General features: G+C 36.4%; 1 protein-coding gene across 3 annotated transcripts in view; it reads right to left on the bottom strand.

Annotated features, from left to right (window-relative positions):
* Positions 1-25,407, bottom strand: part of LOC131675495 (kinesin-related protein 4) — a 596,376-nt gene that overhangs the window by 289,248 nt on the left and 281,721 nt on the right. For all 3 annotated transcript variants that reach the window (XM_058954494.1, XM_058954493.1, XM_058954495.1), the window contains one exon: positions 19,764-20,042. In XM_058954494.1, the coding sequence (XP_058810477.1) occupies positions 19,764-20,042 (279 nt within the window). The remainder of the gene's footprint in view (positions 1-19,763; positions 20,043-25,407) is intronic.

The following is a 25,407-nucleotide window of genomic DNA, read 5'->3' as shown; positions in this document are numbered from 1 at the left end:
TCAATACATAATATTTTGTAGAAAGTTTGTATATAGAAATTTTCGAGATCGCTGATTACAAATCTGTTATCAGATTTTGAAAACTTAAAATGGTGGAACCAATATGGCGGTCTGAAATATCGAAAAAAAAATTTTATATAATAAAAAAGTTTTAAACGACTAAAAAAATTGGGAAAAATTTGTAAACATCTATAATAAACAAATTAAGTTTTTTGGTTTTTTCATAAATACTACCCGTAAGGGAGGTAAACCACCCCTAACACAAAATAACTATAAGTATAATTCAATCCATAATATTTGTAGAACGTTTGTATATAGGGGTGTTCGAGATCGCTTTTTAAAAATCTGATATCAGATTTTGGAAATATAAAATGGCGGAACCAATGTGGTGGACGAAATTGTCGAAAAACAATTTTATCTTTCATAAAAATTTGTTTACAAATATGTGATCTTTGTAGTGTGTACATGTGAACTAAAGAGCTTTAAACCCTAAACCCCTAAACATCAAATAGGCTAGATGCCTGTGCTTTTTAACCAAGCCACCTCAAATTCCTAAATTTGTAAACAAGAAAATTCTGTGTGTGAAGAGTTTTATAATTTCCGTAGAAATTGTTATCAGAATGTTATTGAAATTCCTTTATTGTAAATTTAACTGTTTATTTAAATTTAACCTTTATTGTAAATTTTGTTTATAATATTAGAGTATAATAATAATAATCTACAATCTTTTATCTTTTGCCATAGTGAATTTTTTGTATTGAGCATAAAATATATTATTTTAGGAAGTTTTTACAATAATAGTAGTCCTCATAAAAGTGTTTAAAGCACAATGCTTTTTGCACCAACCACATTGTACAATTGCAATGATTGTGCACCCTTCTATTTCACAATGTGTTGCACAAGATTTTCCAAAAACTGAAATCTATAGGATTATCAAATTTATCTAGTTTTTCATTGACGTACCAGGAATATTCAAGCAAATCTATATATCTCGGTGAAGACAGTTGCTTGTGAATCAATGATTGAAGTTTAATTATATTATTTCTCACATGTAAATTCATATCATGATCCATTAACATTACATTATCAGAAAATGCTCGGACAAAGTTTTACCAAAGACGGAATCCATAGACATCAAGTGGTTGTATTTTTCCTGTGGCTCCAAATGGAATTTTTTTTTATGTTAATAATTTTATTTTGTGGCATCATTTCTTCTATAACTTTGTCACAATGAACACTCCAAGAATCAAGTAACAATATTAAGTGATGGGCTACATGGGGATAATATATTTTTTCTAACCAGATTTTGAAATGATCTGCAATTAAAAAACGACTGACTAATTAACTGATCAACGATATTACAATGTAAAAATTGTTATTAGTTCCCTTACTTGTTAATTTTCCAGATTTAGATGCTTCCACGTAAACGTTTTCTGGTCTAAATATGTTTCGTTCTACAATAGGGCCAAACATGCCACTTGGTTCCTTTAAAACTAGAAATAGCGGTGACAACAGTTGTCCAGTAGCTGATATTAGTGGCTGTATAGTATAACTACGCGTTGCTGCTGAAATTGACTGTACCAGACATTGCACTTACTTTTCTTCCTTCTACTGCTAATGTTCTTCCAGAATGGATTTCTAGCTGAAATCCGCTCTGATCTGAATTATACAAATTTTTGAGTCCAATCCTTGGTATACATGATTGAACGTCATCGATAAATGCTTCAGTTTTAGCCGTAAGTTCTGCACTACTTTCTGGCGTTTTTCTTGTTATGAACTTATTGATTTTCCTAGACACTATTTAGTGTGCTTGCTTAAATTTGAGTAACCAATGTTAGGAAGCTTTGAATCTAATATCATCAAAACCAATTTCTTTTTTAGCTTGTAAGGCCCATCGAATTATATTTTCATCATGGATAATTGAACCACTGTCGAGAGCTGTTTTAAAATTATCCAGGGTATACTGACAAATTTGTCCTACTTTTTCTCTATACGTGCCACCTTTATTAATTGAATGAGCCCAACGACGTACCTGACTAATAGATGATACTTTTTTGAATCTGTTTTGCACTGTTTTGAGACTTGAATTTTGTTTCGTTTTACTACTTCTCCAAAAATCTACAGCTCTTTTTTTGTATTCAAAATCTAGTTCTTCATTATCTGCTGTACATTGATTTGTTGGTGCTATATCCGGATCAAGAAAATGTAAGACACTTAATCTTCAATTATTTCCGCATTATGGTCTTTATACTCTTCTTGAAAATCCAAAGAGTCATCAGTAATCATTCCTAGATCGTTGAAATCATGTGTTGCATCTATTAAAATTTCTTTTATTTTTTCAGCCAACTCTGTTGCATGATAATTCCTGACACTATCTGGTATGTTTAACGCTTAAAAGTATGCTAATAATAAGTTTAGAACGTTTAACGGATTAATTTTCATTTTTTAATCTGCAATAAGAACAAGCGGTGAAATTTACACAAGCTGTGTTTTTGCATGTAAGGTACGACTGCTACATTTCCACCAGAATAAAACGAGTGAATGTAAATTGAATCACATCATTAATTTATGCATTAGAAAAGAATTCTTGTTCCACTTTGTGATGTTCGCGAAACTCTATTTTTGGATCACTTTATAGGCGCCGAAAATGGTAGTTTTTATTCACATGATATAAAAAATACTTTTTGAGTTTGTTAAAAAACTTTATTATATAGATGTACCATGGTTACATACATGTTGAAAATATCTTTTTGCCCTGCCTCCACCGAAAGTATGCTGTTATATACATTTAAATCGGGCGAAAAATAGCACTTTGCCGCTCAAGGGCAGAAGAATGAGCCCTTGGGCGGACAATAAACTTACGGGCGAAAAAGTGCAGAAAAGAGGAAAATTTCCGCTTACATTCCATCCTAGGGCTCTCTTTTCCGCTCTAGAGCGGAAAAATAGTGCTATAATTTCAACTCGCATTTACATGTCTCTAATAACGCATTTACGGTGCAGATTAGACAAAAAATGTGGTATGCATAATGGGTGGAAAGAAGACGATAATAATGAGTGATTGCCACCCTCACTTCGCTAGGGTGACCACTTTCACACTCGTCTGTAATCGCCTTCTTTCCGCCCTTAATGCGTAACATAATATTGATGGTTTATGCTTAGTCGCAAGGCAAAAATCATGCGATTTTCGTGAATCTTTTTGAGAAATTAAAGCTGTCTTTTTGCTTACAGCAAATTGTTGGTTCCAAAGTAGATATATTGAGAAACTTTCAAGAATTTTGGTATTGAAAAATATTGTAAATTAATGGAATTATAACCATGTTAAGGAAACCTGTCTTTTTCAGAGTTGTTTTTCGGTGACCAAGATATCTTGAAAATCGTAAAGGCAATCGTCTTAAAGTTTTGCTTCCTCCTAGAAAAAGCTTTGTAATAGTAAAATTTTCAGCTTAATCAAAAAAACTTCGTTTGAAGTTCAAAAAACGTATTTTTAGAAAATGTCCGTATGGATGTGTGTGTGTGTGTGTGTGTGTATGTACGTATACCATTTTTGAACTGTTCATGGGATATCGATTCCACTCTTCAAATCATCAATCAAATCATCAAATCATCGGATTTAATCCGATCAAATCATCGGATTTAGATTCCACTTTTGTTTTTCTATTCCGAATACGTGAAAAGAATCCATTTTGATTTTATCAACACGTTTTTTATTTATAGTGAATTTTCGATTTTTGAAAAACGGTTTTTCCATTCTTCAAATGAAAAAAATTAAGATATTTAAATCGTACAAATTGTTTTCGAAAGAATACAAAATACTTATGTTTTCACTAAAGGAAAATTTACTTACAATTAGCTATAACCATAACTTTGTTATTCACAAAAAGGGTTTTTTTTAAAACGTTATATCTTTCAAACTAAATCCGACTAGGCCCAAACATTTTCTAAAAATACGTGATTCGACCTCCAAACACCTTCAAACTTACTTCTATGAAGTTTTAACTGAAAATTTTACTATTATAAAGCTTTCTCTGGGAGGAAGCAAAATGAAAAATTGAGTCTTCGAAGAACCACGTTATTTCATAAAACGGCCGCCACTTTCTTTAAAATAATTTTTCGAAAAACCCTTTTGAACCAACAATTTTCTGTAATAAAATATAGTTTTTAATTTTTTTAAAAAAATCACCGAAAATAGCGTGTTTTTTCGCTTTGAAAACAGACATTGTACCTTCAACGAACTCATATTAGTTCAAAATTTATTTCACACTTCAAATAATCATTTTTTAATTGGATACACTTTTTGTTCTGGTGAAAATATAAGGCCTATTGGGTAGGAGTCGTGCCCAAAATGAATGATAACTACGATAGTATTCTTACACTCGAAATCGCTAAACAAGAGACTGTACTGGTCTAAACATTTTTATTTCTGAAGGAATTTTGAAAAAAAATAAAAAATTTTTTTTCGTTACAATAAATTTTCGAAACAAGACGAAACAAAACAGTATCTTTTCTAGACGAGCCCCTTGAGCGGTATCGAGTTTAATTTGAAGAAGCAAAAATTCAAAAGTTTATTTATACATTTTATATGAAACGTAATAATTACTGAAAAGATGTTCAAAAAGTGAATAAAATACTTACGTATTTTAAAAATAATCACCTTTCAACTAATTATTTTTGACTTTTAAAATTTATAGAAACTTTTATTCACTTTGAAATTGAATAATATAAATCTATATAAAATCATTAAAGAAAATTTTCTACAACTGTATGATACCACTGACAAACAAAAAGACGCACTATTCGTACTTTGAATGCACAGGAAAGGACTGGACGAAATGCTGCCGCAAGTGTGGCACATTCGGACACTACGTAACGGAATGTAAAAACAAGCCGGTCTGTCCATTCTGCTCCGAGGCCGGGCACAGGGACGTCGCCTATCTTGCCGGAAGTGGCAGATGTACCGTTTTCCGGGCCGCGCTGGAGGAGTGCAAGGGACGGGCCGGAGGACGGACAGAATAATTCAGGGAAACCTGAATCGAAGTAGGACTGCAGACATGCTCCTACCTTAGATGGCCGACGAATATGACGCGGACATCCTGATTCTGAGTGAACCATACAGGAGAAGGACGACCCAGACATACATTACAAACGAGACAGGACCACTGCTATCTGGGTAAGGGGTGGTGCCCAATCTATAGTCTCCAATTGCGGTGTCGGGGACGACTATGTCTGGGTCACAGTTGGCGCTGTCACTTATCTCAGCGCCTACCTGTCATCCAATTGCATCACGATGGAGTTCGAAAGAAAGGCGGCACTCATAGAAGACGGGATCAGGGACCTGCCCGGGGATGTCATCGTTGCGGGGATTTTAACGCGAGGGCGACCGAGTGGGGAATGAACGAAATGAATCGATGCGTACGACTACTGCTGGAAATGGTCGCAAAGCTCGATCTATCAATGGTAAATACGGGACATACACCGACGTACAGACGGCCAGGTGTCGGAGACTCCATCCTCGACGTCACGATGACGTCGGACAGAATTCTGCCACGGCTGAGGGGATGGCGGGTCATCGAAGACTACACAGCCAGCGATCACCCGTACATCGTCTTCGAAGTGGTGGGACGGACGGGAACGAGACGAACGAGAACCCATCACTCCCCGCGGTGGAACCTACGTAAACTCGACGGACGAAAATTTTCGAAAGAGCTAATGGCTGCACCGGCTCCAGGGGAGAGAATTCCCCCAGAACTGACGGGCCGGCAAAGAGCGGAAAGACTGACTGACGAGACAGCCAAATTAATAGACAGCTTGTGCAGAGGCACAATGCCGAAACGTCGACAGATACAACAAAGACAATCACAATATTGGTGGATGAACGAAATAGCCGAGTTACGCAGGATATGCCTGACAAATCGGCGACGAATGACAAGGGCAGGGGGCGGACCCGAAAGGGAAAACCTCCAAGCCATATACAAAACAGCACGGAAGACGCTGACGAAAGCAATACAGGACAGCAGGACGCGATGCTGGAGGAAGCTCTGCGAGGAGGTGAACGAGGATCCCTGGGGAACCGGCTACAAGATTGTGACCGGGTAACTAGGGGCCCGAGTCTCACCGGAACTTAAAGATGCCGAAACAGCAGGACGGATTGTTGACGGATTGTTTCCGACGCACCCGATTAGGACAAAGGTGATGGATGATGTGAACGCACAAATACCCCCCCCCCCCCCCCCGCTTTTGCCGCTGAGGAGCTCATCAGAGCAACGAGTGCGATGAAGACGGGTAAGGCACCGGGACTGGACGGAGTACCATTCGGGATCCTCCGGCTTGTGGCTCGTCTACGGCCGGAGATACTCCTCGACCTGTACAACACGTGTTTGACGACAGAAACGTTCAGCAACCGGTGGAAGGTGGCAAGGCTCGTTCTTATCCCATATGGTAGGGGCGATCCTGGCACGCCTTCGGCTTACCGACCGTTGAGTTTACTTGACACGACTGGTAAACTCTTTGAACAACTACTGAGACCGAGACTGATGGATGCGATATAGACCGGAGGAGGTTTATTAGATTTGCAGTTCGGTTTCAGGAGGGGTCGATCGACGATTGGAGCGATCTAAAAGGTGGTCGATTCTTTCCTGGAACTAGACAGACACTTCCACGCTGCGCGACCTATAGTGTTGCTGGCGACGCTCGATATTAGGAATGCTTTTAATTCGGCCAGGTGGAAGGATATCTTGGAGGCGCTGAAAAGCAACTTCGGGATCCAGCCATACCTGCTTCGGGTTGTAGAGGATTACTTAACAAACAGACGGATAACGTACGAGACGATGGAAGGACAAGTAACGAGACAGGTCACCGCTGGGGTGGCACAGGGGTCGATACTGGGACCTGAATTCTGGAATGCCTTATACGATAGCTTGCTTCGGCTTGGGATGCCGCTCGGAGTAACCCTCGTCGCTTACGCTGATGACGTGGCGGCGGTGGTTACGGAGAGGTCCCCCGATCTGGCGCAGCTGGCGTTGAACCAGACCATGAGACGAGTCGGACGACGGATGACAGACCACGGACTACAACTCGCAACGGAAAAAACGGAACTGATATTTCTCACGAGAAGACGAATACAGACGATACTGCACATGAGGGTGGGGACATGCGAGATAGAGACCAAGAGGGAAGTCAAGTACCTTGGGGTAACCCTCGATATACAAAGATGACCTTCTGGCCTCATATACAGAAAACAACACGGAAAGCGGCAGAGAGGATAACATCCTTGAGTCGCCTGATGGTAAATACGACGGGACCGAGATCGGGAAAACGACGACTGTTAATGGCGACAGCTCACTTGATCCTTCTATACGGCGCAGAAATATGGGCAGACTCCCTGAAGACAAAAAAATACTGTAAGACGATGATGATGGTACAGAGGCAGGGTGCACTGCGAATCGCTTGCTCCTACCGAACAGTCTCTGCACAGGCTGTTTTGTGGTGGCTGGCGTAATACCCGTGAATCTTTTGGCCTTTGAGCGCAAAAGGATCTACGGGAGCAGCGCGGACATAGGACGAAAGAACGCGGCAATCGCTGAACGCGACAGGACGATTGACATTTGGCAAGGCCGGTGGACAGAGGAACGAGGTGGTAACTGGACGAGACGATTAATATGGGACTTGAGGCTGTGGCTCGGAAGGAATTTCGGTGATGTAAATTTCTACGTCACCCAGCTCTTGACGGGCCACGAGTAATTCCGACGGTACCTCTACAATATGAACAGACAACAAACACTCAATTGTAAGTACTGTGGACACGAACGAGACTACGCGGAACACACGTTTTTCGCGTGTGACCGCTGGACAAGACTCAGACAGGAACTGGAAGAAACGGTCGGTAGCATCACCCCCGATAACATCGTGGCTCTGATGCTGCGTGAACCCGAATGGTGGCGCTTAGTCGCTACCTATACGGAAACTATACTGAGACGTAAGAACGCGGACGGCTGCCTGACAGATGACTGACCAGGCGAAGTAACGCGACGTAACGAGATACGGAAGAATGGCACGAACGGACGAACACAGACAGAACCTCCAGTCAGAAGTAATATCAACATAGTCCCTGGCTAGGGGGAAGGACACCAAGGAGATGGCGGTTTAGTGGGTAGGCCTATTTTTTTTTTTTTTTTTCGGGGAGTCCCACATAACCCCACAGTCAGAAAGACTAAAGGGAATCCGCAAAAAAGATTCCGCAACTCCTTGTAAAAAAAAAAAAGAAAAGAATAAGCATAATTGCAATAGCAATAATAACAGTAATACTGGTAATAGCAATGATAATGAAAAATAATAATAATAATGAGAATAATATTTATTATTGAATTTAGATTTGTAATAGCGTCGGCGTGCAATGCCGATAAACCCACCACTATTACCAATTATTTAAAGGGGGAAGGTAAGGGAGGCGGTGTGTCGCTCCAGACAAAACAGGAAGGAGAACAACAGGCAAATAACTTCGCACACACACTCAATCTCATTAACAAACCCGTTTATTACAAAACACTTCCTTGAGTGCCGACGAGAGTACAAGTACAAATCGCTTATCACTACTAACACGCGCACTTATATTAAACGAGATGACCGGCACGTTAGCGCCATATCACCTCGTTAACCGGCTTAAATAACAATTATATTGAACTAAAGAGTGCGCCGGCTCAAGGGGAAGCCTGGCGCAGCAACACGAACCACGACCAATCGCCGAGGAAAAGAGAGAACTAGAGAGAGAGAACAATGACCTGACCGTCGCTGATGAGTATCGCTGTTGCTGGCGGTTCTGCAGATGGCTTCGCAGAAATCCTCGTTGGCTGCGTTGCTGGTGGTTCGTCGAGGGAGTTGCAGCTATATATCGACAACGAAACCGGCCCAACTCTTGCCTGGCTGCTGGCTGCTTAGCTGCACGAGGAGAGACGGCTGTGCGACTGCGGTCACTAAACTGTCTTTCGTCAAAATGTGGCCGGTTGCTAATGCGTGCGTCGCATCACTGTCGCGAGTGCGTGAGAGCCGGCTTCTCACGCCTTCTCCCACCACTCGTCTAATCGGCGGCACGCGGCAATGCCCGTCGCGACAAGTGCCGCGCGCCAAGCCCAACCACCGAACTGCATGCTACTTCTCTCTTTCTCTCTCTCACACTCTCAATACTCGAGCGTTGTTGCCTCTGGCCTCGCCATCTGCTCTCGGGTGTTGCTGGAATAAAGAAGGAGGCATCAGGCACGTGAAATTTAACGTGCGTTTGATGCCAGCCGTGTGCCTTCGCCTGGGAGAGATGACGCAGGCATACACGGTGTAGGCTATGACCAGCCTACACCGTCACAAATTTTTTGATAAATTCATTAAATCGTATCAAATAGTATTATTATGGAAATCCAGATTGTAAATATTTTACTATAGATAGAATAATCATTACTTTGAGAATTCATCTAAAAAACTCTTGGCTTACGAAATAATTGTAACAATGAAAAACTCTTAAGTTTGACAAAATTAAAGCTTATTACAAAACGCAAAAGAGGTTGATAAACTAATTTTATTAACCTATGTTTCTTCATTTGCAACAAACTGTGGACCTTTTGAATTTATAAAATTATGTAATTATGAAATTTATGAAATACTTTATAATTTATGAAATTACTTTGGAAATTATGCTAATTTATAGAAGCAGAAAAATAAATAATCTTTGATTGAAACATAAAACGAGACGTTATTTGTTACATACAAAATGATTGAATAAAATATTGGTAATATGTCTACGAGGTCTGTCCGGAAAGTATCGAGCCTACCTTTATATTTTTGTGCTAGCGTTATTCTTTATCATCTGGTGTGTGGCATCCTTCAAAGTAATCCCCACTTGATTGAATAACACGGTTCCATCGATGTTTCTACTTTTCAAAACAGTCCTGGAACTCACTTTTAGGGATAGCCTTAAGTACACTCGTCGCATTGTTTTCAACCGTTGTTTTGTCATCGAATCGGTGTCGTTTGAGTGGCTTTTTTATTTTTGAAAACAGCCAAAAGTCACGAGGGGCTATGTCGGGACTGTATGGAGGTTGTCGAAGCAATCCGATATTGTGTTTGCTCAAAATCTGCTACACAAGATTGGATGAATGTCCTGGCGCATTATCGTGATGGAGAAGCCACTCACCACTTTCCCAAAAGTGCGGCTGTTTTCTTCTTACTGCGTCACGAAAACGTTTCAAAATTTGAACGTAGTACTCTTTATTGATTGTCTGACCTGTTGGTGCATATTCGTGATGTACAACACCTTCACAATCGAAAAAAACAATAAGCATTGACTTAACATTGCTCCGAATTTGACGAATTTTTGGTCTTGGCGATTCAGAATCCTTTCACTGTGAAGATTGTTGTTGTGTTTCAGGATCATAACCATAATCCCATGATTCATCACCTGTAATAACTTTTCTAAGCACATTATCAACATTATTGATCATTTCCAGATTGTCCAGAGCGATTTCTAAGCGAATGTTCTTCTGCTCTGCTGTGAGCAATTTTGGGATGAATTTCGCACACACGCGTTTCATTCCTAAATTTTCGGTTAAAATTTCTGAAATGATTTTGGTATCCCAAAGTCTTCTTCTAGTTCTCGCACAGTCTTACAACAATCTTGTTCGATTGGAAGTAGCACCCGCTCAATATTATCTACGGTTTTTGTCGTCGAAGGTCGGCCGGAACGAGAATCACTATCGACAGAAGTGCGACCATCCTTGAACCGTTTATACAACTCTTTAATTCGTGTTTTGCTCATACACTCGCTTCCGAAGGCCTTTTGCATCATTTCAATAGTTTCTGAACTCGTTTTTCCGAGTTGAAAGCAAAATTTGATGCAAATTCGTTGATCTTGTTTTTCAGTCATTTTTGACAATATCAAAATCCGACGAACGCGAAAAAGGCACTGTAAACAAAGACAAGCTGCGCATGAACTATACGTCCGGCAGGTGTCAGTAAGTAACCAATAGATTCGTGAGGCTTTACTGTTGACGTTTCTGTCCGGTAGAGGTCGCTCGAACACTATGGCGCAAAGATATAAACGTAGGCCCGATACTTTCCGGACAGACCTCGTATACTCGTGTCTACGGTAAAGTATAGGCCTTCGGCCTGTCTGGACGTTAGGGGTTTGGAGTCGTTTGGTTAAAAAGCACGGGCATCTAGCCTATTTATTGTTTAGGGGTTTGGGTTTAAGGCTCTTTAGTTCACATGTACAGGCTACAAAGATCACACATTTGTAAACAAGTTTATATGAAATTCAAAATTTTTTTTCGATATTTTCATCCACCAGATTGGTTCCGCCATTTTAAATTTTCAAAATTTGATATCAGATTTGTAAAAAGCGATCTCGAAAACCCCTATATACAAATGTTCTACAAAATATTATGGATTGAATTATACTTATAGTTATTTTGTGTTAGGGGTGGTTGACCCCCCCTTAGGGGTAGTATCTATGAAAAAATCTAAAAACTTATTTTGTTTATTATAGGTGTTTACAAATTTTTTCCAATTTTTTTTTGATCGGTTTAAATTTTTTTATTATAAAATTATGCCAAAAAATATATGTTCAACCCCTAAAAAATAGGGAATGCTACCCTTACTCTTCAAATAACCATGAAATACTTGTTCTTTTTGTAAGAAATAACCTCCAATCTGTTTCACTGAAAAATATTAATTTTAAGCCGAGATATTAAAAAAAACGCTTTTTGGCGGTTAACTTTAGGGGAGGTTTTTACCCCTCAAAAGTGAAAATTAGCTGGTAAAAAAAAGACGTGTCTCTTATTTTTTTATATTCTACAATATATATCTAAATCAACAAAATCGGTGAGTTCGGGATGGGTACCTTTCCTTGTAAGTGACTAAAGTGTGACATAACCAGTTGTAGTTTAGGGGCCAAAAGGATTTCAAAGTAGATCGAAATCCCAAAAATTACTAAAGTTTTCTATATTTTATGACCTTTTGAATATAAGCCCGACAGGTATTTACTTGTATAAGGCGTTTTACATAGATACGAACCAATTAATTATTTAAACATCGATAATTTTTCTACAAATAGACAACAAAGAAATTAATGATTTGATCTGCTATAATTATTTTTCTAATCGATCTACAATGCCATCGCAACTTTAAATAATTTCTCATCACATCACAAATACGTAGAATTTTCAAATTGTAAAAATAATCGTCAATTAACGAATAAAAAAGTGAATGATTCTATCAGCTCAGAAAAAAAAAATTAAAATTAAACAATCAACAATTTTACAAAATCGTTCGCTTTTTGATAATTGAAATAAATTGTAATTTGAGAAAAATTGTCCAGAGTGCAAATGTTGACAGTCGTGCATTAGCCTACGCTATGCCCTTAATCGTCAAAACTAGACTCCCAGTCAATGGAAAGAGATATTATTTATAGATAAGTTTCGTTTTTGTTTATTTAAGAATGATGCTAGGATTCGAATTTATCATCGCAAACGAGAACGTTATGAAACAAATCATGATAATCCTACTTGATACCTTGGTGAAGGATCCGTCGTGTTCAGAATATGACCACCAAAAGAATCTTATAATTCTTCCACCCCTAGGACTAACCACGGCATGTTACATTAACGAAATTTTATGTTCTTGCATGAATCCCATACATCGATGAATAGAACATAATTTCATCTAGATGCAGGATAATGTACCCGCCATATTGCGAGAGTAACTCGTGATTTTTTGAAAGCAAACAATATATAAGATGACCCATTTTAAATGATAGACTTGAATATCTCGAAAAGTTGAAGTCGTATGAAAAAATTGTTTAGAAGAAAGTTGTTTAGAACAGTGTGGGTCATTTACGTGTCATATCAGTATTAACCTTAAACTTCAATTTCAAAATCATTTGAAGGTCAAAAAGATTTGATCAAATGTAAAGCCTTATATTTAACACCGGATTTAAAAAGAGCGGGAAATTATACGATCGAAATGATATTAAAACCAGATACCAAGATCAAATTAAGGTCGAAATCCGAAAAAACATTTATCAATGAACTTAAGTAATTTGTAGTTATTTCATTTCTCATTCTACAATTGCATTCCATACAATTAATTTAATTTTGCACTTGAAGTTATTTTATCCTATTTTATTTGGTATGCATTGATTTTTTTTTTGTATTTATCTAATTTGTGTTACTAACTAATTTTTTATACTTCAACCTTAGTAATTTTAATATAGTATGATTTATTAAGGAATTCAATGTCATTTTGAAGTCCAACACCCAAAGAGATCCATCTAAGTAACTGCTCTTGAAAGGCCGCAATCGAAATATATCAATGTTTTAGACTTTAGAGAAGTAGTACGATGGTAAATGTGTATTTCACTCTCACTAAAATTATTATTTATTTTTCCAATAATACTTAACATCCCTTGGCCGTCATATACAAACATCGAAGACACTGATTTTACGCCAATCTCACGACTACTCAATATTTTGTTCAAAATTTGTAATACGTGTTTTCAATTTTCATCTCTACATAACTTAAGTAAGAACAGCAAAAAAGTACAAAAACTTTAACGATGAATATTTTCTTCAAAACCGTTAAACTTATCATTGAATTTATCATAATTGGAATAATTGAGTTGAAAGTTGTTTTACACACAATATAAATTTTTGACAATGTAAATTATTCCAATTCATTAACAATGAGGATTTTTTCACGTTCAATAAATTAAAATATAAAATTCTGTTCCAATTCAATTAATTATAATTTATTTATATTTTTTTCTGAAAATAGTTTTTTTTAGATTTGAAAGATATTGAATAGAACTCGAGATGTGATAATTTAACATGATGAACGGCATGAATGGCCAATACAACTATTGAATTAAAGTCGTCATATTTCATGTTCTATTCAATATTTTTGAAATCTGTTGATGTTTCAAAAATATTAAAGTATAAATAAACTTTTATAGTTACTTAAACAATTAATTATTGATAACTAGTTACATATCTATTTTTTGCCAAGCTATTCTCAAGATTTGTGTTCAGCAAATCAAATTATATAACAACACACTTGGATTGTATTCTGTTTAGAAAGAAGCCTACGAGGGTCGTTTAAAAAGACCGTGCAAAAATAAAAACTGCTTGATTGTTTTTAATAAATCTTTTTTATTTTTCAATATTTTAGGCGTATACACTTCATCCAACGCTACTCTAGTTTGTTAATCACTTCCAAATAATAGGATTTGTCCAAGTCTGTAAAATAGGCATTCGTTTCTGCAATCACCTCCTCGTTTGAATAAAATCTTTTCCCCGCCAGCCATTTTTTCATATTAGGGAACAAATAGTAGTCCGACGGAGCCAAGTCTGGAGAATAGGGGGGATGTGAAACGAGTTGGAACCCTACCTCCATCAGTTTTGTGGCCACAACTGCTGAGGCGTGAGCTGACGCATTGTTGTGGTGGAAGAGGACTTTTTTGTGGACCAATCGTGGACGTTTTTCTATCAACTCGGTTTTCAATCGATCCAATAACAATGAATAATATTCGCCTGTAATGGTTTTACCCTTTTCCAGATAGTCGATGAAGATTATTCCTTGCGAATCCCAAAAGACAGTCGCCATAACCTTGCCGGCCCAAGGAATTGTCTTCGCCTTTTTCGAAGCAGATTCCCCCTTGGTAACCCATTGTTTAGACTGTTTTTTGGTCTTAGGAGTGTAGTGATGTATCCATGTTTCATCTACAGTGATGAAACGACGCTTAAAGTCTTGCGGATTTTGCTGGAACCTCCGAAAATTTTGAAACCACTTATAAACCATTCTAATCGAAGGTGCATAATCACCATAATGTTTATCAAGCTTCTCTTTAATCTCCTGAGGCGTTTTGCCTTTGAAAAAGTAATGTTTAATCAATACACGAAATTCTTTTTCGTCCATTTTTTTACAACCACTCGATTTCTTTGATTGAAACGAATGTAAAACGCAAAGTAATTGGCCGATCTGGCTGAAACTTGGTGTGTGCTCTTCCAAGATATGCCACTAACTGAAAATACCCTTGACTAAAAATAACTCTGACTTTGCACGGACTTTTCAAACGACCCTCGTATATTGAATTCTACATTATTCTTTTTTAAATTGAAATATGACAAAAACCAAAACAAACTCCCAATAACTTTTTCATTTTAAGAAACAAGAAATACATTTTTTTCAATTTCAGACATTTTTCAGATACTCTGGACTCATATATACTGATATTTTGTTATTTAATTAATTTGTACCTTTTCGTATGTTAAATATCGAATCGTCGGGTTTAGGTCCGATTCCTTTCTTGTCTACCAGACCGGTATTATTTAACCGAACATTACTATACTAGTATATTACTAGTTCACGTTGCAATATTACTGTTAAAGCACATATAGTGTTGTTCTAATATGCATTTTATCTCCGTATAATAAATTTTTGATGAAATTGTTATTTTATTCGATTAACTTTGTTAACAAGTTAAATTGAATTTACAAAGTTATCATTTAATTTACATGTATGTCTGTTTCAACGCTAGCCTTAACAATAGTGATAAATAATGTAACTGAAACGTTGACAAGACATATAAAATAAATACTGGCTCGAAAGAATCCAAAAGAGAAAAATTATTTTAATTATCCAACAATCTGCTTTCTTGGTGCCATTTATCTTCGCATACTTGTCAAATCTAGCCAATCACTTATTCATGCAGTCTTTTATGATGATTCGATCATGAATGGTCGATTAAACGCTGCAGAATAGGTATTCTCAGATACCAGATTTCCTAGGTCCTTCTGTTTCAGTAAACACCAGTTTCATCATCTTAAATTCATTTCCTACGTAAAGAGCAACGCTTCCACCGTTCATATTATGATCATATGATCATTTTTTTAGCAAAACAAAATAGAAATATGTATTAGACTGTCATTCACTACAGGATCGAACCACAACTCCGTAATTCCAAAAATATGATTATATATAATTATCAGTTAGAAATAATTGAAGTCCTTCAATCAGAGGCTAATTAATTTAACATTGAGAAACTATCCTCTAATTAAGCTTCTCTCTTAAATCATTTCAACAGAGACCAGCAAAGCTGATTAGGGTCTTAGGCCAATCTATAGCTCGAGTTATCTGTTATTTTTCGGGCTTGGTGTCAATGAATAAGCCAATTCGAGTTTTAACTACTCATATTTTGTTAGTCAAATGTTTATTGGAAGAAAAAAGATATGTTGATTTTTGATTAGTCAGATCCAAGATTGAAAGAGTCAACCCTTCGTATTTGCTGGTAAAAAGGCCAACAATTAAAACCAAATCACTTCTCGATAACGTTTCGTTGGCATGGTCACCAACCTCCTCAGATCTTTATTAATTCATAATATACATAATCAATATTAATTATAAATATGGTCAATACAAAATCACAAAATTAAAATTCTACTAACCAAATACATTTCTTAAAATTACATTCTATAAAACTCGACAAGCTTTTCCTCAATAAATAAATTCATTTCCACCGTTAGTTTTTTCTGGATATATATAGTTATGGTCGGCTCAATTATTAGTGCAATCTCACTAATGACATGATCACTTTTTGGATCAAAATGTTGTATGGTCTGATATGTGTTTGTTTTGTTCTTACGCGGTGGACATGAATTTATTTATTGACGAAAAGCTTGTCGAGTTTTATAGAATGTAATTTTAAGAAATGTATTTGGTTAGTAGAATTTTAATTTTGTGATTTTGTATTGACCATATTTATAATTAATATTGATTATGTATATTATGAATTAATAAAGATCTGAGGAGGTTGGTGACCATGCCAACGAAACGTTACCGAGAAGTGATGTGGTTTTAATTGTTGGCCTTTTTATCAGCAAATACGAAGGGTTGACTCTTCCAATCTTGGATCTAAGTAATAACAAAACATGAAGAGTGCAATAAATAATTATATGTTGATTTTATAGATTGTAGATCGACAAGTATATGCGCAGGCTCACCATTGCGACGCCTCTTCTAAAATCTTCCGCTGCTTGCCACAGATATCTGAAGACCAGCCCTTTGCTGGTGTCAGATTTTGAAATTCGAAATTTCATATAGGGCAAAAGTTCATTAATAGAGATTTTTTATCCCAGCACAAAAGCAGTGGATTCAAATTTCAATGCAGTAGAGCGAAGATCCTCAGTGAGCGCCTAGTTGCAAGTCAGTGATCGCTTAGCTCACATCAATCGAGGGAATAGTTCTTCATCTCACAACTGCACAATGCAGGAAGGTAGCGGGATCTCATGCCCATACTCTTCCGAGATGCATTAACAGCTCCACTCCCGGATGAGCGCCTCGGCCTTAGCATCCATACCCCGACAAATTTTAAGTAAAATATTTTTTTTTCCTTATATTCTGTATAAAATTTTAGTTTTCTAACAAAACTACAAGAACACATTCACAGGATCATATATAATTCGTCTGCCTGGTAAAGCATTATTTCCAATTTATTGCGCAACCTACCTTGGATTGTGCAGGGTTTCATTAACAATGTTGCGATCCTCTCCATTCGTAGTAATCCTATGTAATTTGTACGAGGTGTGTTCAAAAAGTAAGGTGACTTTATATTTTTAAGAAAAAATATTTATTTATTTAACAATATTTATGTTGTCCCCTTCAAAGTAATCCCCCTCAGATACAATACACTTATGCCAACGGTTTTTCCAATCCTCAAAGCACTTCTCATAAGCACTTTTTGGTATAGCCTTGAGCTCTTCCAACGATGCAGTCTTTATCTTTTCAATCGTTGCAAATCTCCGACCTTTCATAGATCTCTTTAGTTTTGGGAACAAGAAAAAGTTACATGGGGCCAAATCCGGTGAATATGGTGGCTGAGGCATTATTGTGGTGTTGTTTTTGGCCAAAAAATCTCTCACAAGCAAAGATGAGTGAGCAGGGGCATTATCGTGATGCAAAAGCCATGAATTGTTTTTCCACAATTCTGGGCGTTTTCTTCGTATTATTTCTCGCAAACGGCGCATAACTTCAAGATAATACTGTTTATTGACCGTACGTCCATATGGTAAGAACTCCTGATGCACCACGCCATGGTAATCGAAGAAAACAGTGAGCAAAACTTTGACATTTGATCGAACTTGGCGTGCTTTTTTGGGTCTTGGCTCATCTGGGCTCTTCCATTGGGACGATTGGACTTTGGTTTCGATATCATAACCATATACCCATGATTCGTCACCAGTTATGACCCTTTTGAGTAAATCTGGGTCGTCGTTGACGTCATTCAACAGTTCTTGAGCGATGCTCATGCGACGGTTCTTTTGGTCAAAATTTAGCAATTTCGGAACAAACTTCGCTGACACACGTCTCATGCCCAAAACGTTAGAAAAAATTTCATGGCACGAGCCAAGCGATATATCAACATCCTCAGCAACTTCTCTGATAGTGATTCGACGATTTTCCAGAACAATTTTCTTCACTGCTTGAACGTTTTCATCAGTTGTTGACGTGCTTGGGCGTCCAGAGCGAGGCTCGTCATTGGCATCTTCCCGGCCATCTTGGAAGAGTTTGTACCACTTGTAAACATTTTTTTTACTCAGAACAGTTTCACCGTATGCCACCGTCAACATTTCAAGTGTTTCGAAGCATTTTATTTTATTTTTTACACAAAATTTGATGCAAATCCTTTGATCCATATTTTTCGATAGCAAGAAATCGCCGAGCACGCAAAACACTTATAACCTTTACGCCTCTCACAACCAACTAAAAAATGCTATACACTTGAAACTTGGTACAGATGTTCGGGAAAAGTGTACCAACATAACAAAACAAAAAAATCGATAATCGAAAGTACGTTGCCCGAGAAATTTGAAAAGTCACCTTACTTTTTGAACACACCTCGTATAATAAAATGAACATTAAATGATCTTTTGTCTTAACTCTTGACCAGTATGCCGCCTTGTACATTTACTTTAATTTTTTTTAATTGATTTGTCGTTCAGGGTTGATAATTTTACCAAAAGTGTGCAGGTGCAATATTAAATGTAACAAAAACGTAGTGGTGTAATTTTAAATAAAGTTATACTTGTCATGGATTAATTAAAAAAAAAAATTTGTTAAATGTAATCTGGTAATTTTTAAGGGCTACGTATCGAGTAATACTGATTTTGGCGGTATTTGACTAAAACATAGGTATATCTTTAAAATGGCATAACTTGGTCAAAAAAAATCGTAGAAGGTCGAATTTTTATTAAATACTAGTGGAAAAGTGTACTTTAAGACAGTATTTGTGGTTTTTTGAGAAAAATTTTTTGCCAATCCAGGTAAACGTGCAAACCGTTGCGTTTTTCAAGAAAAAAGTTAGTAGGCCTGATGAAGACATGGCAATATAGTATTATCTCGCAGCTATTGGAAATTATTTTTCTCTAAAAGTACATGAAATTCCTTACAAAACAAAAAAAATGATATTAATACGATGAAAATTGACCGAGTTACAAACATTTGAAAAATAGCAATTTTTCGATGAAAAATGTTGTTGCGATAATTTTGTTGCGGAGTGTTACTAGAACATTAACCCTACGATTGTTAATCGATCTTGATCCTATATCAATGAAATTTAATTTTTTTTTAAATAACTTTCATTTCACTCGATTAGGGGATTATATTCTACTCGAATTTTTTATTTATTATATTCAAGACATTAATTATTATAAAAGACAAATAAAATTTCTTACTTTATTAGCTGTTCCAATATTAATTCTTGAATGTAAATCCCACTGACAATCCAACATTTCAGAACATACATAATTGTTTGCTTCTTGAAATGCTTCTTCTTGGATATTAGTATTTAAATTTTCATTAGCTTCGCGACATACTACGACTTCAGATAATGCAGATGCTTCTGAAATTTTTATATCAGCCGAATTAATTTCTATATCTTCTAATATTGGATACATAACCTCCTCAGAGCAGGCTGAAATTTCTTCATATGTGTCTTGCAATCCACCCTGGTTCTAGATACAAAGGAAAATAATATTTATTTTATTAAATTATAATACCGATATATAATAAATATATTTTATTAAACATTAGAATTAGTGATTTTTGAGCATCAGTAAGTATGCAAGACTAAATATATTTCTAGTTTTAAGAAAATTTTGATAATTTGAATGTTGATTTTTCAATTAGAATTGTTTATTCTATATTTTAACATGTCTATTTGACACTAACATTACATAAGAATAACAGGACTCGAAAAAGAAATCAGGACGAAGCATTTTTGAGATCAACGGATCATCATATTATCGGCATCACTGACCACGATCCCGTAGTTCACTTTACTAAAGCATGTCTAGTTTCAAGGTCAAATGAAGGTCAGACCATCGAAATTGATTGCTATGAATTTTTCGTCGCCGAACTCTGAAATAACGGAAAATATCACGTTTAGATACGTTTTTACCTTTTCGTCAAAGCGAGCGCTAAAGGTCATTGGGAGATCATTTATAGGTCATATCCTCTTTTTTAAGGCTTAGACCGTTATAATAGCAAGAAATAGGGCTCAATACAGTTAATCTTTATGTTTTCGATGGTACTGATCAGGATCCGATCCCGGAGTCAGCTTTATCACAGTATTTTTAGTTCAAGATTAAATGAAAATTAAATCATAAAAATCGATTCCTATAAATTTTGTTGACCCAGGTTCTGAGAAAACGGAAAATTTCAAGCTTTTCCCTATATTTCCTTAGAGGAAATTTAGTTTTTTTTAAGTAGCAGAGAATATAGATTTTAACATTAATGCATCGCATATTGGTCTACACGTTCCTTACTAACCTTGTTATTGTTATTATGTTACTGCAAATCTTGTAAAAGTAATTACGAGAGATATACGAATATATGAATAAAATAGTATTGGCCAATCGTCAAATCACTGTTAGAGAAGTTTCTAAGGATCCAAACATATCGATTGGCTCATGTCATTCGATTTTAACCAATGATTTGGACATGAGCCAGGTCACCGCGAAATTCGTGCCAAAACTGCTCAATTTCGACCAAAAACAGCATCGCATTAACATTGCTCAGGAGATGTTGGACTCGATCCGTGACGACCCAATTGTGATCCAGAGGATTATAACTGGTGATAAATCACGGGTTTATGGTTGTGATGTGGAAACCAAAGCTCAATCATCCCAATGGAAGCTACCACATGAGCCAAGACCGAAAAGGTATTTGAAGATTGTAAAAAACGTTGGCACAAGTGCATTATAACTGAGGAGGATTACTATGAAGGAGATAAAATAGATATGCATGAATAAATAAATAATTTTTGAAAACATACAAAATTCGCGATACTTTTTAAACAGACCTCGTATGCATGATATAATAAGCCTCAATAACAGAGAGTGAATTTGGTAAAAATGTTTATCAGTTACGGTTTTTTTCTCTGTATATATTATCTCTATCTATTACAATATTTTCAAGAATAAAAAGCAAAAATCCACTGATAAATTAAAAAATATTACGGAAAATATTTTACTGTAGATGCTTAAGAAGTGAACAATTCTAATACCTTAGAAATGTTTATCGATTCAACAGTAAGGACTTCGAAAACTGCCTTGCTTCAGAATGGACATATATATCCTTTACAATATGGTCATAAAAAAATGGTCTTAAAAGAAAAATATAATAGTTTCTATTCTCTAGTCAAAAAATTATAGTATGATATTTAAAAGTAGCGATTAAATTAAGATTTCAAAATAGCCAATATTTTGTTAGGTCAACATAAAAGCACGCAGTTAACTATGTTTTCCTTGTACGACGGTGGTCCGATAAGTACTTAGCCTCACCGCTCGATGGCGCCACTCTCGCAAAAGAAATATTCTATCACGTAGTACAACCTTCTCGATGGTTACTGTCAAGATTTTAGCCGGATCGGAGTTGTAGTTTATTTTTGAGAGCGTGTCAAAGCAAGTGTGTCCGTTAATTTTTAAAAAATGGAAAAAGAGCAGTATCAGTCGGTGATTCGATTCTTGTTTTTGGAAGGGAAATCGCGCAGCCAAATCAAAAAGCGCTTGGATGCTGTGTACGGTGACTCTTCTCCTTTGATGGCGACCGTCAAAAATTGGTTTAACGAGTTTCAACGTGGTCGCACGTCAATTTTTGAAGAGCCACGTCCAGGTGCTCCGAAAACGGCTACCACGGAGGATAACGTGACAAAAATTCACGATCTCGTATTGGCAGATCGACGATTGAAGGTGCGCGAGATAGCTAAGATCGTAGGCATCTCAAAAGACCGCGAGGGTCATGTCCTGCATGAAATTTTGGGCATGAGAAAGCTGTCGGCGTGAAGCTGTGCCGCGTTTGCTCACTCCGGACAACAAGCGCAACCGTAAGACAACTTCAGAGCAATGTCTGACCCTGTTTAAGCGCAATCCGAAGGAGTTTCTGCGTCGTTTTGTGAAAGTCGACGAAACATGGATCCACTGGTATACATCAGAGACCAATGAACAGTCGAAACAGTGGACTTTACCCGGCGAAAGTGCTTCGAAGAAGGGGAAGACTGCCCCATCAACCGGAAAGGTGATGGCCACCGTTTTCTGGGATTCACAAGGTGTGATCTACATCGACTACCTGGAGAGGGGCAAAACGGTCACAGGGCTGTACTATGCCGAATTATTGGGCCGATTCGACGTCGAATTGCAGAAAAAACGGCCCCATTTGGCGAAGAAAAAAGTGCTCTTCCACGATGACAACGGACCGGCTCACACCTCCACCGTCGCCATGGCCAAATTGGTCGAATTAGGTTACGAACTGCTGCCCCATCCTCCATATTCTCCAGATTTAGCCCCGTGCGACTTCCTTTTGTTTCCAAACTTGAAAAAGTCACTCGCCGGACAGAAATTTGAGTCGAATGAGGAGGTAATCGCTGCCACGGAAGCCTACTTTTCAGACCTCGAGGAAACGTATTTTTCAGACGGGTTAAAGAAGTTGGAGCATCGCTGGGCCAAGTGTATCGAACTAAAAGGAGACTATGTTGAAAAATAAATAGCCACTTTTCCAAAATTTTCGTTTTTCTTTTGTAGGCTAAGTACTTATCGGACCACCCTCGTAAATGGTGTATCAGTCATACTCTAGATTAACATTAGATAAAAAAGGTTTATCTAAGTATATGTCAGAAAACTTATCCCTACATTTATGAATATTGTTAAAGAGTCTTATTTCCAGTCATCGTATCACCCTAACACTTTTATATATCAATTTGACGTACTTAAACAGCTTTTCAAACAATCAAATCATTGGAGAGTGATGTTTTAATGTATATATAAGACAAATTATGTGATAATTTTAACTAAAAAATCAATTAAAGTGTATTGAAGGTTCTCAAGAAAGGGAACCGATCAAAGATGCTGAATTGCAAATGACTATGACAACTAAGATACCAGGTTAAAGTTGTTACAAAGAAATTAATACAAAAAAAGATCCGATATAAAGTGAATTTAAAGATTTATTTCATGCATTAACATTTTCATTTCTAGAAAATCTAAATTAGTAGTAAAATAAGAGATTGTACTAAAACTTCAAAGACATTGAAAAAAGACAAACAGGAGTTTGGTACGTGAATAAATTAGACTATTTTCTTTAAAAGAAAACATTACATAAGTTTACAAAAAAATACCTGCTATGTTTTCTTCAAACGTATTCTCATCAAATTTATCGATTATACCATTCCTTTCTACTATAACAACTTCATCAGCCAGTACACTACCTTGATTAAAGCACAAAGTATCATACGTGTCGATGAATACTTCATTATTAATCGCTTCATTCATTATGTCGATGAAATATTGTGCATAAGATGATTCTGAATCAGTCATAATAGATTGTATGTCATACATTGGATGGTCAAAGACAAAATTTAACAATTCAGCCAGATTAGTCAGTCAGGACTGAGCGCTCGAGTAAGAAGGCTGCGATTTTTTTGAGTCTATTTTAAAATCATGAGAGTTTATTCTGCATCTACTAATTAGAATTTGAATTAAGTAAGGTTTGATTTGTCACAGTTCATCCGGTATCTTATTAATTAAAATTAGAGTTTAGTAAAGTTTGGTTTGTCAGAGCTTGAGTGTTTGATAGAAAAACAAAGAAAGGCCGCAATCGTACATATAATTTTTTTTGCGCCGCTACGGGCAGAAAAATATAGAAATTGCCACTACCTATTGAATATATATATATATACATTTGACGGATCATTGAATTTGTTTAAAAAGGAAGGAAGACCACATAAGTAAAATAATAATATTACGCCAAGGACCAAACACCATTAACTTTATCGATACTAAGTGAGTACCATTTATTTTAAAATAATAGACAACGCGAAGCAAAGAACACGCGTCTATATATATCTCTTTCTATTTTCGCTTAATTTATTCATGTACTTAAATTTTATAAAATAAACATCATAAATACTATAACACCCGCTTGAGTGTATCCATATGCTTCCCCGTTATATTAGGGATAATTCTATAACATTGTTTTTGTATATAATCGAGCCTGAATATATATATATATATGAATACGTCCGATTGAATATCTTACGATCACGGTATCGGGGGCCGGATTCAGATTTATAAAGATTTCATTATTGATGCGTGAACGGGCCGGGGTGCCCGAGAGCCTGACTGCCGCCCGAGTCAAAGGCCGCTCGGCTGTTGAAAGGCCTACATATGGGACAAATTCACCTTGCGCGAATTGTCACCTATCAATGTGATACGACTTCGTGAAAATAAAATTTTTTGTAGCGTCATCGGATTCTCATCACTGCAATTCAGAATGTTTTTCGAATATAAAGTCATTTTACAGTAGTTAATTGATAAGCGAGATTAAACGATACACAATTTTTCGTCGAATGCTTAACTGTATAAAAAATTGGAATTAAACTGACATTAAAAAATATTATTAAATATAATCAATATATCAATAGAAAGTAATTTATTAAATATTAGTATTTAATATTATTTAATAATTTTTAGTCAATATTTCATTGATATGATAATTTGAAAAAAGGTAAAATTATATTATTCTTGTTATGAGACTTATGTATTCATATAATATTGTTCAGATTATAAGTATTGTAACGGGGTAGATTAACTGATGGAACTTGGGTTTATTAAAGAACAATCTCCCACGATGCAGAGCTAACCGCCGCTCCGTTAATCACTTATGAGCATACGTGTATTCGCCTTTACATTTGATACTTTCGCTTCAATATCTCCTTTCCAATAGAGTTGAACTCACCTCAAGTCAGCTGACTTGTGACACTCGATCTATCTTAGGTGTGAGTGACCTAATGTTTATTCCAACTATCCCTATATCTAGATGAAA

The sequence above is a fragment of the Phymastichus coffea genome, unplaced genomic scaffold (genome assembly GCF_024137745.1).
Source record: "Phymastichus coffea isolate CEN01 unplaced genomic scaffold, Cenicafe_Pcof_1.1 PCOF00024, whole genome shotgun sequence".
NCBI lineage: Eukaryota > Metazoa > Arthropoda > Insecta > Hymenoptera > Eulophidae > Phymastichus > Phymastichus coffea.
This window is presented reverse-complemented; position numbering and strand designations above follow the sequence as displayed.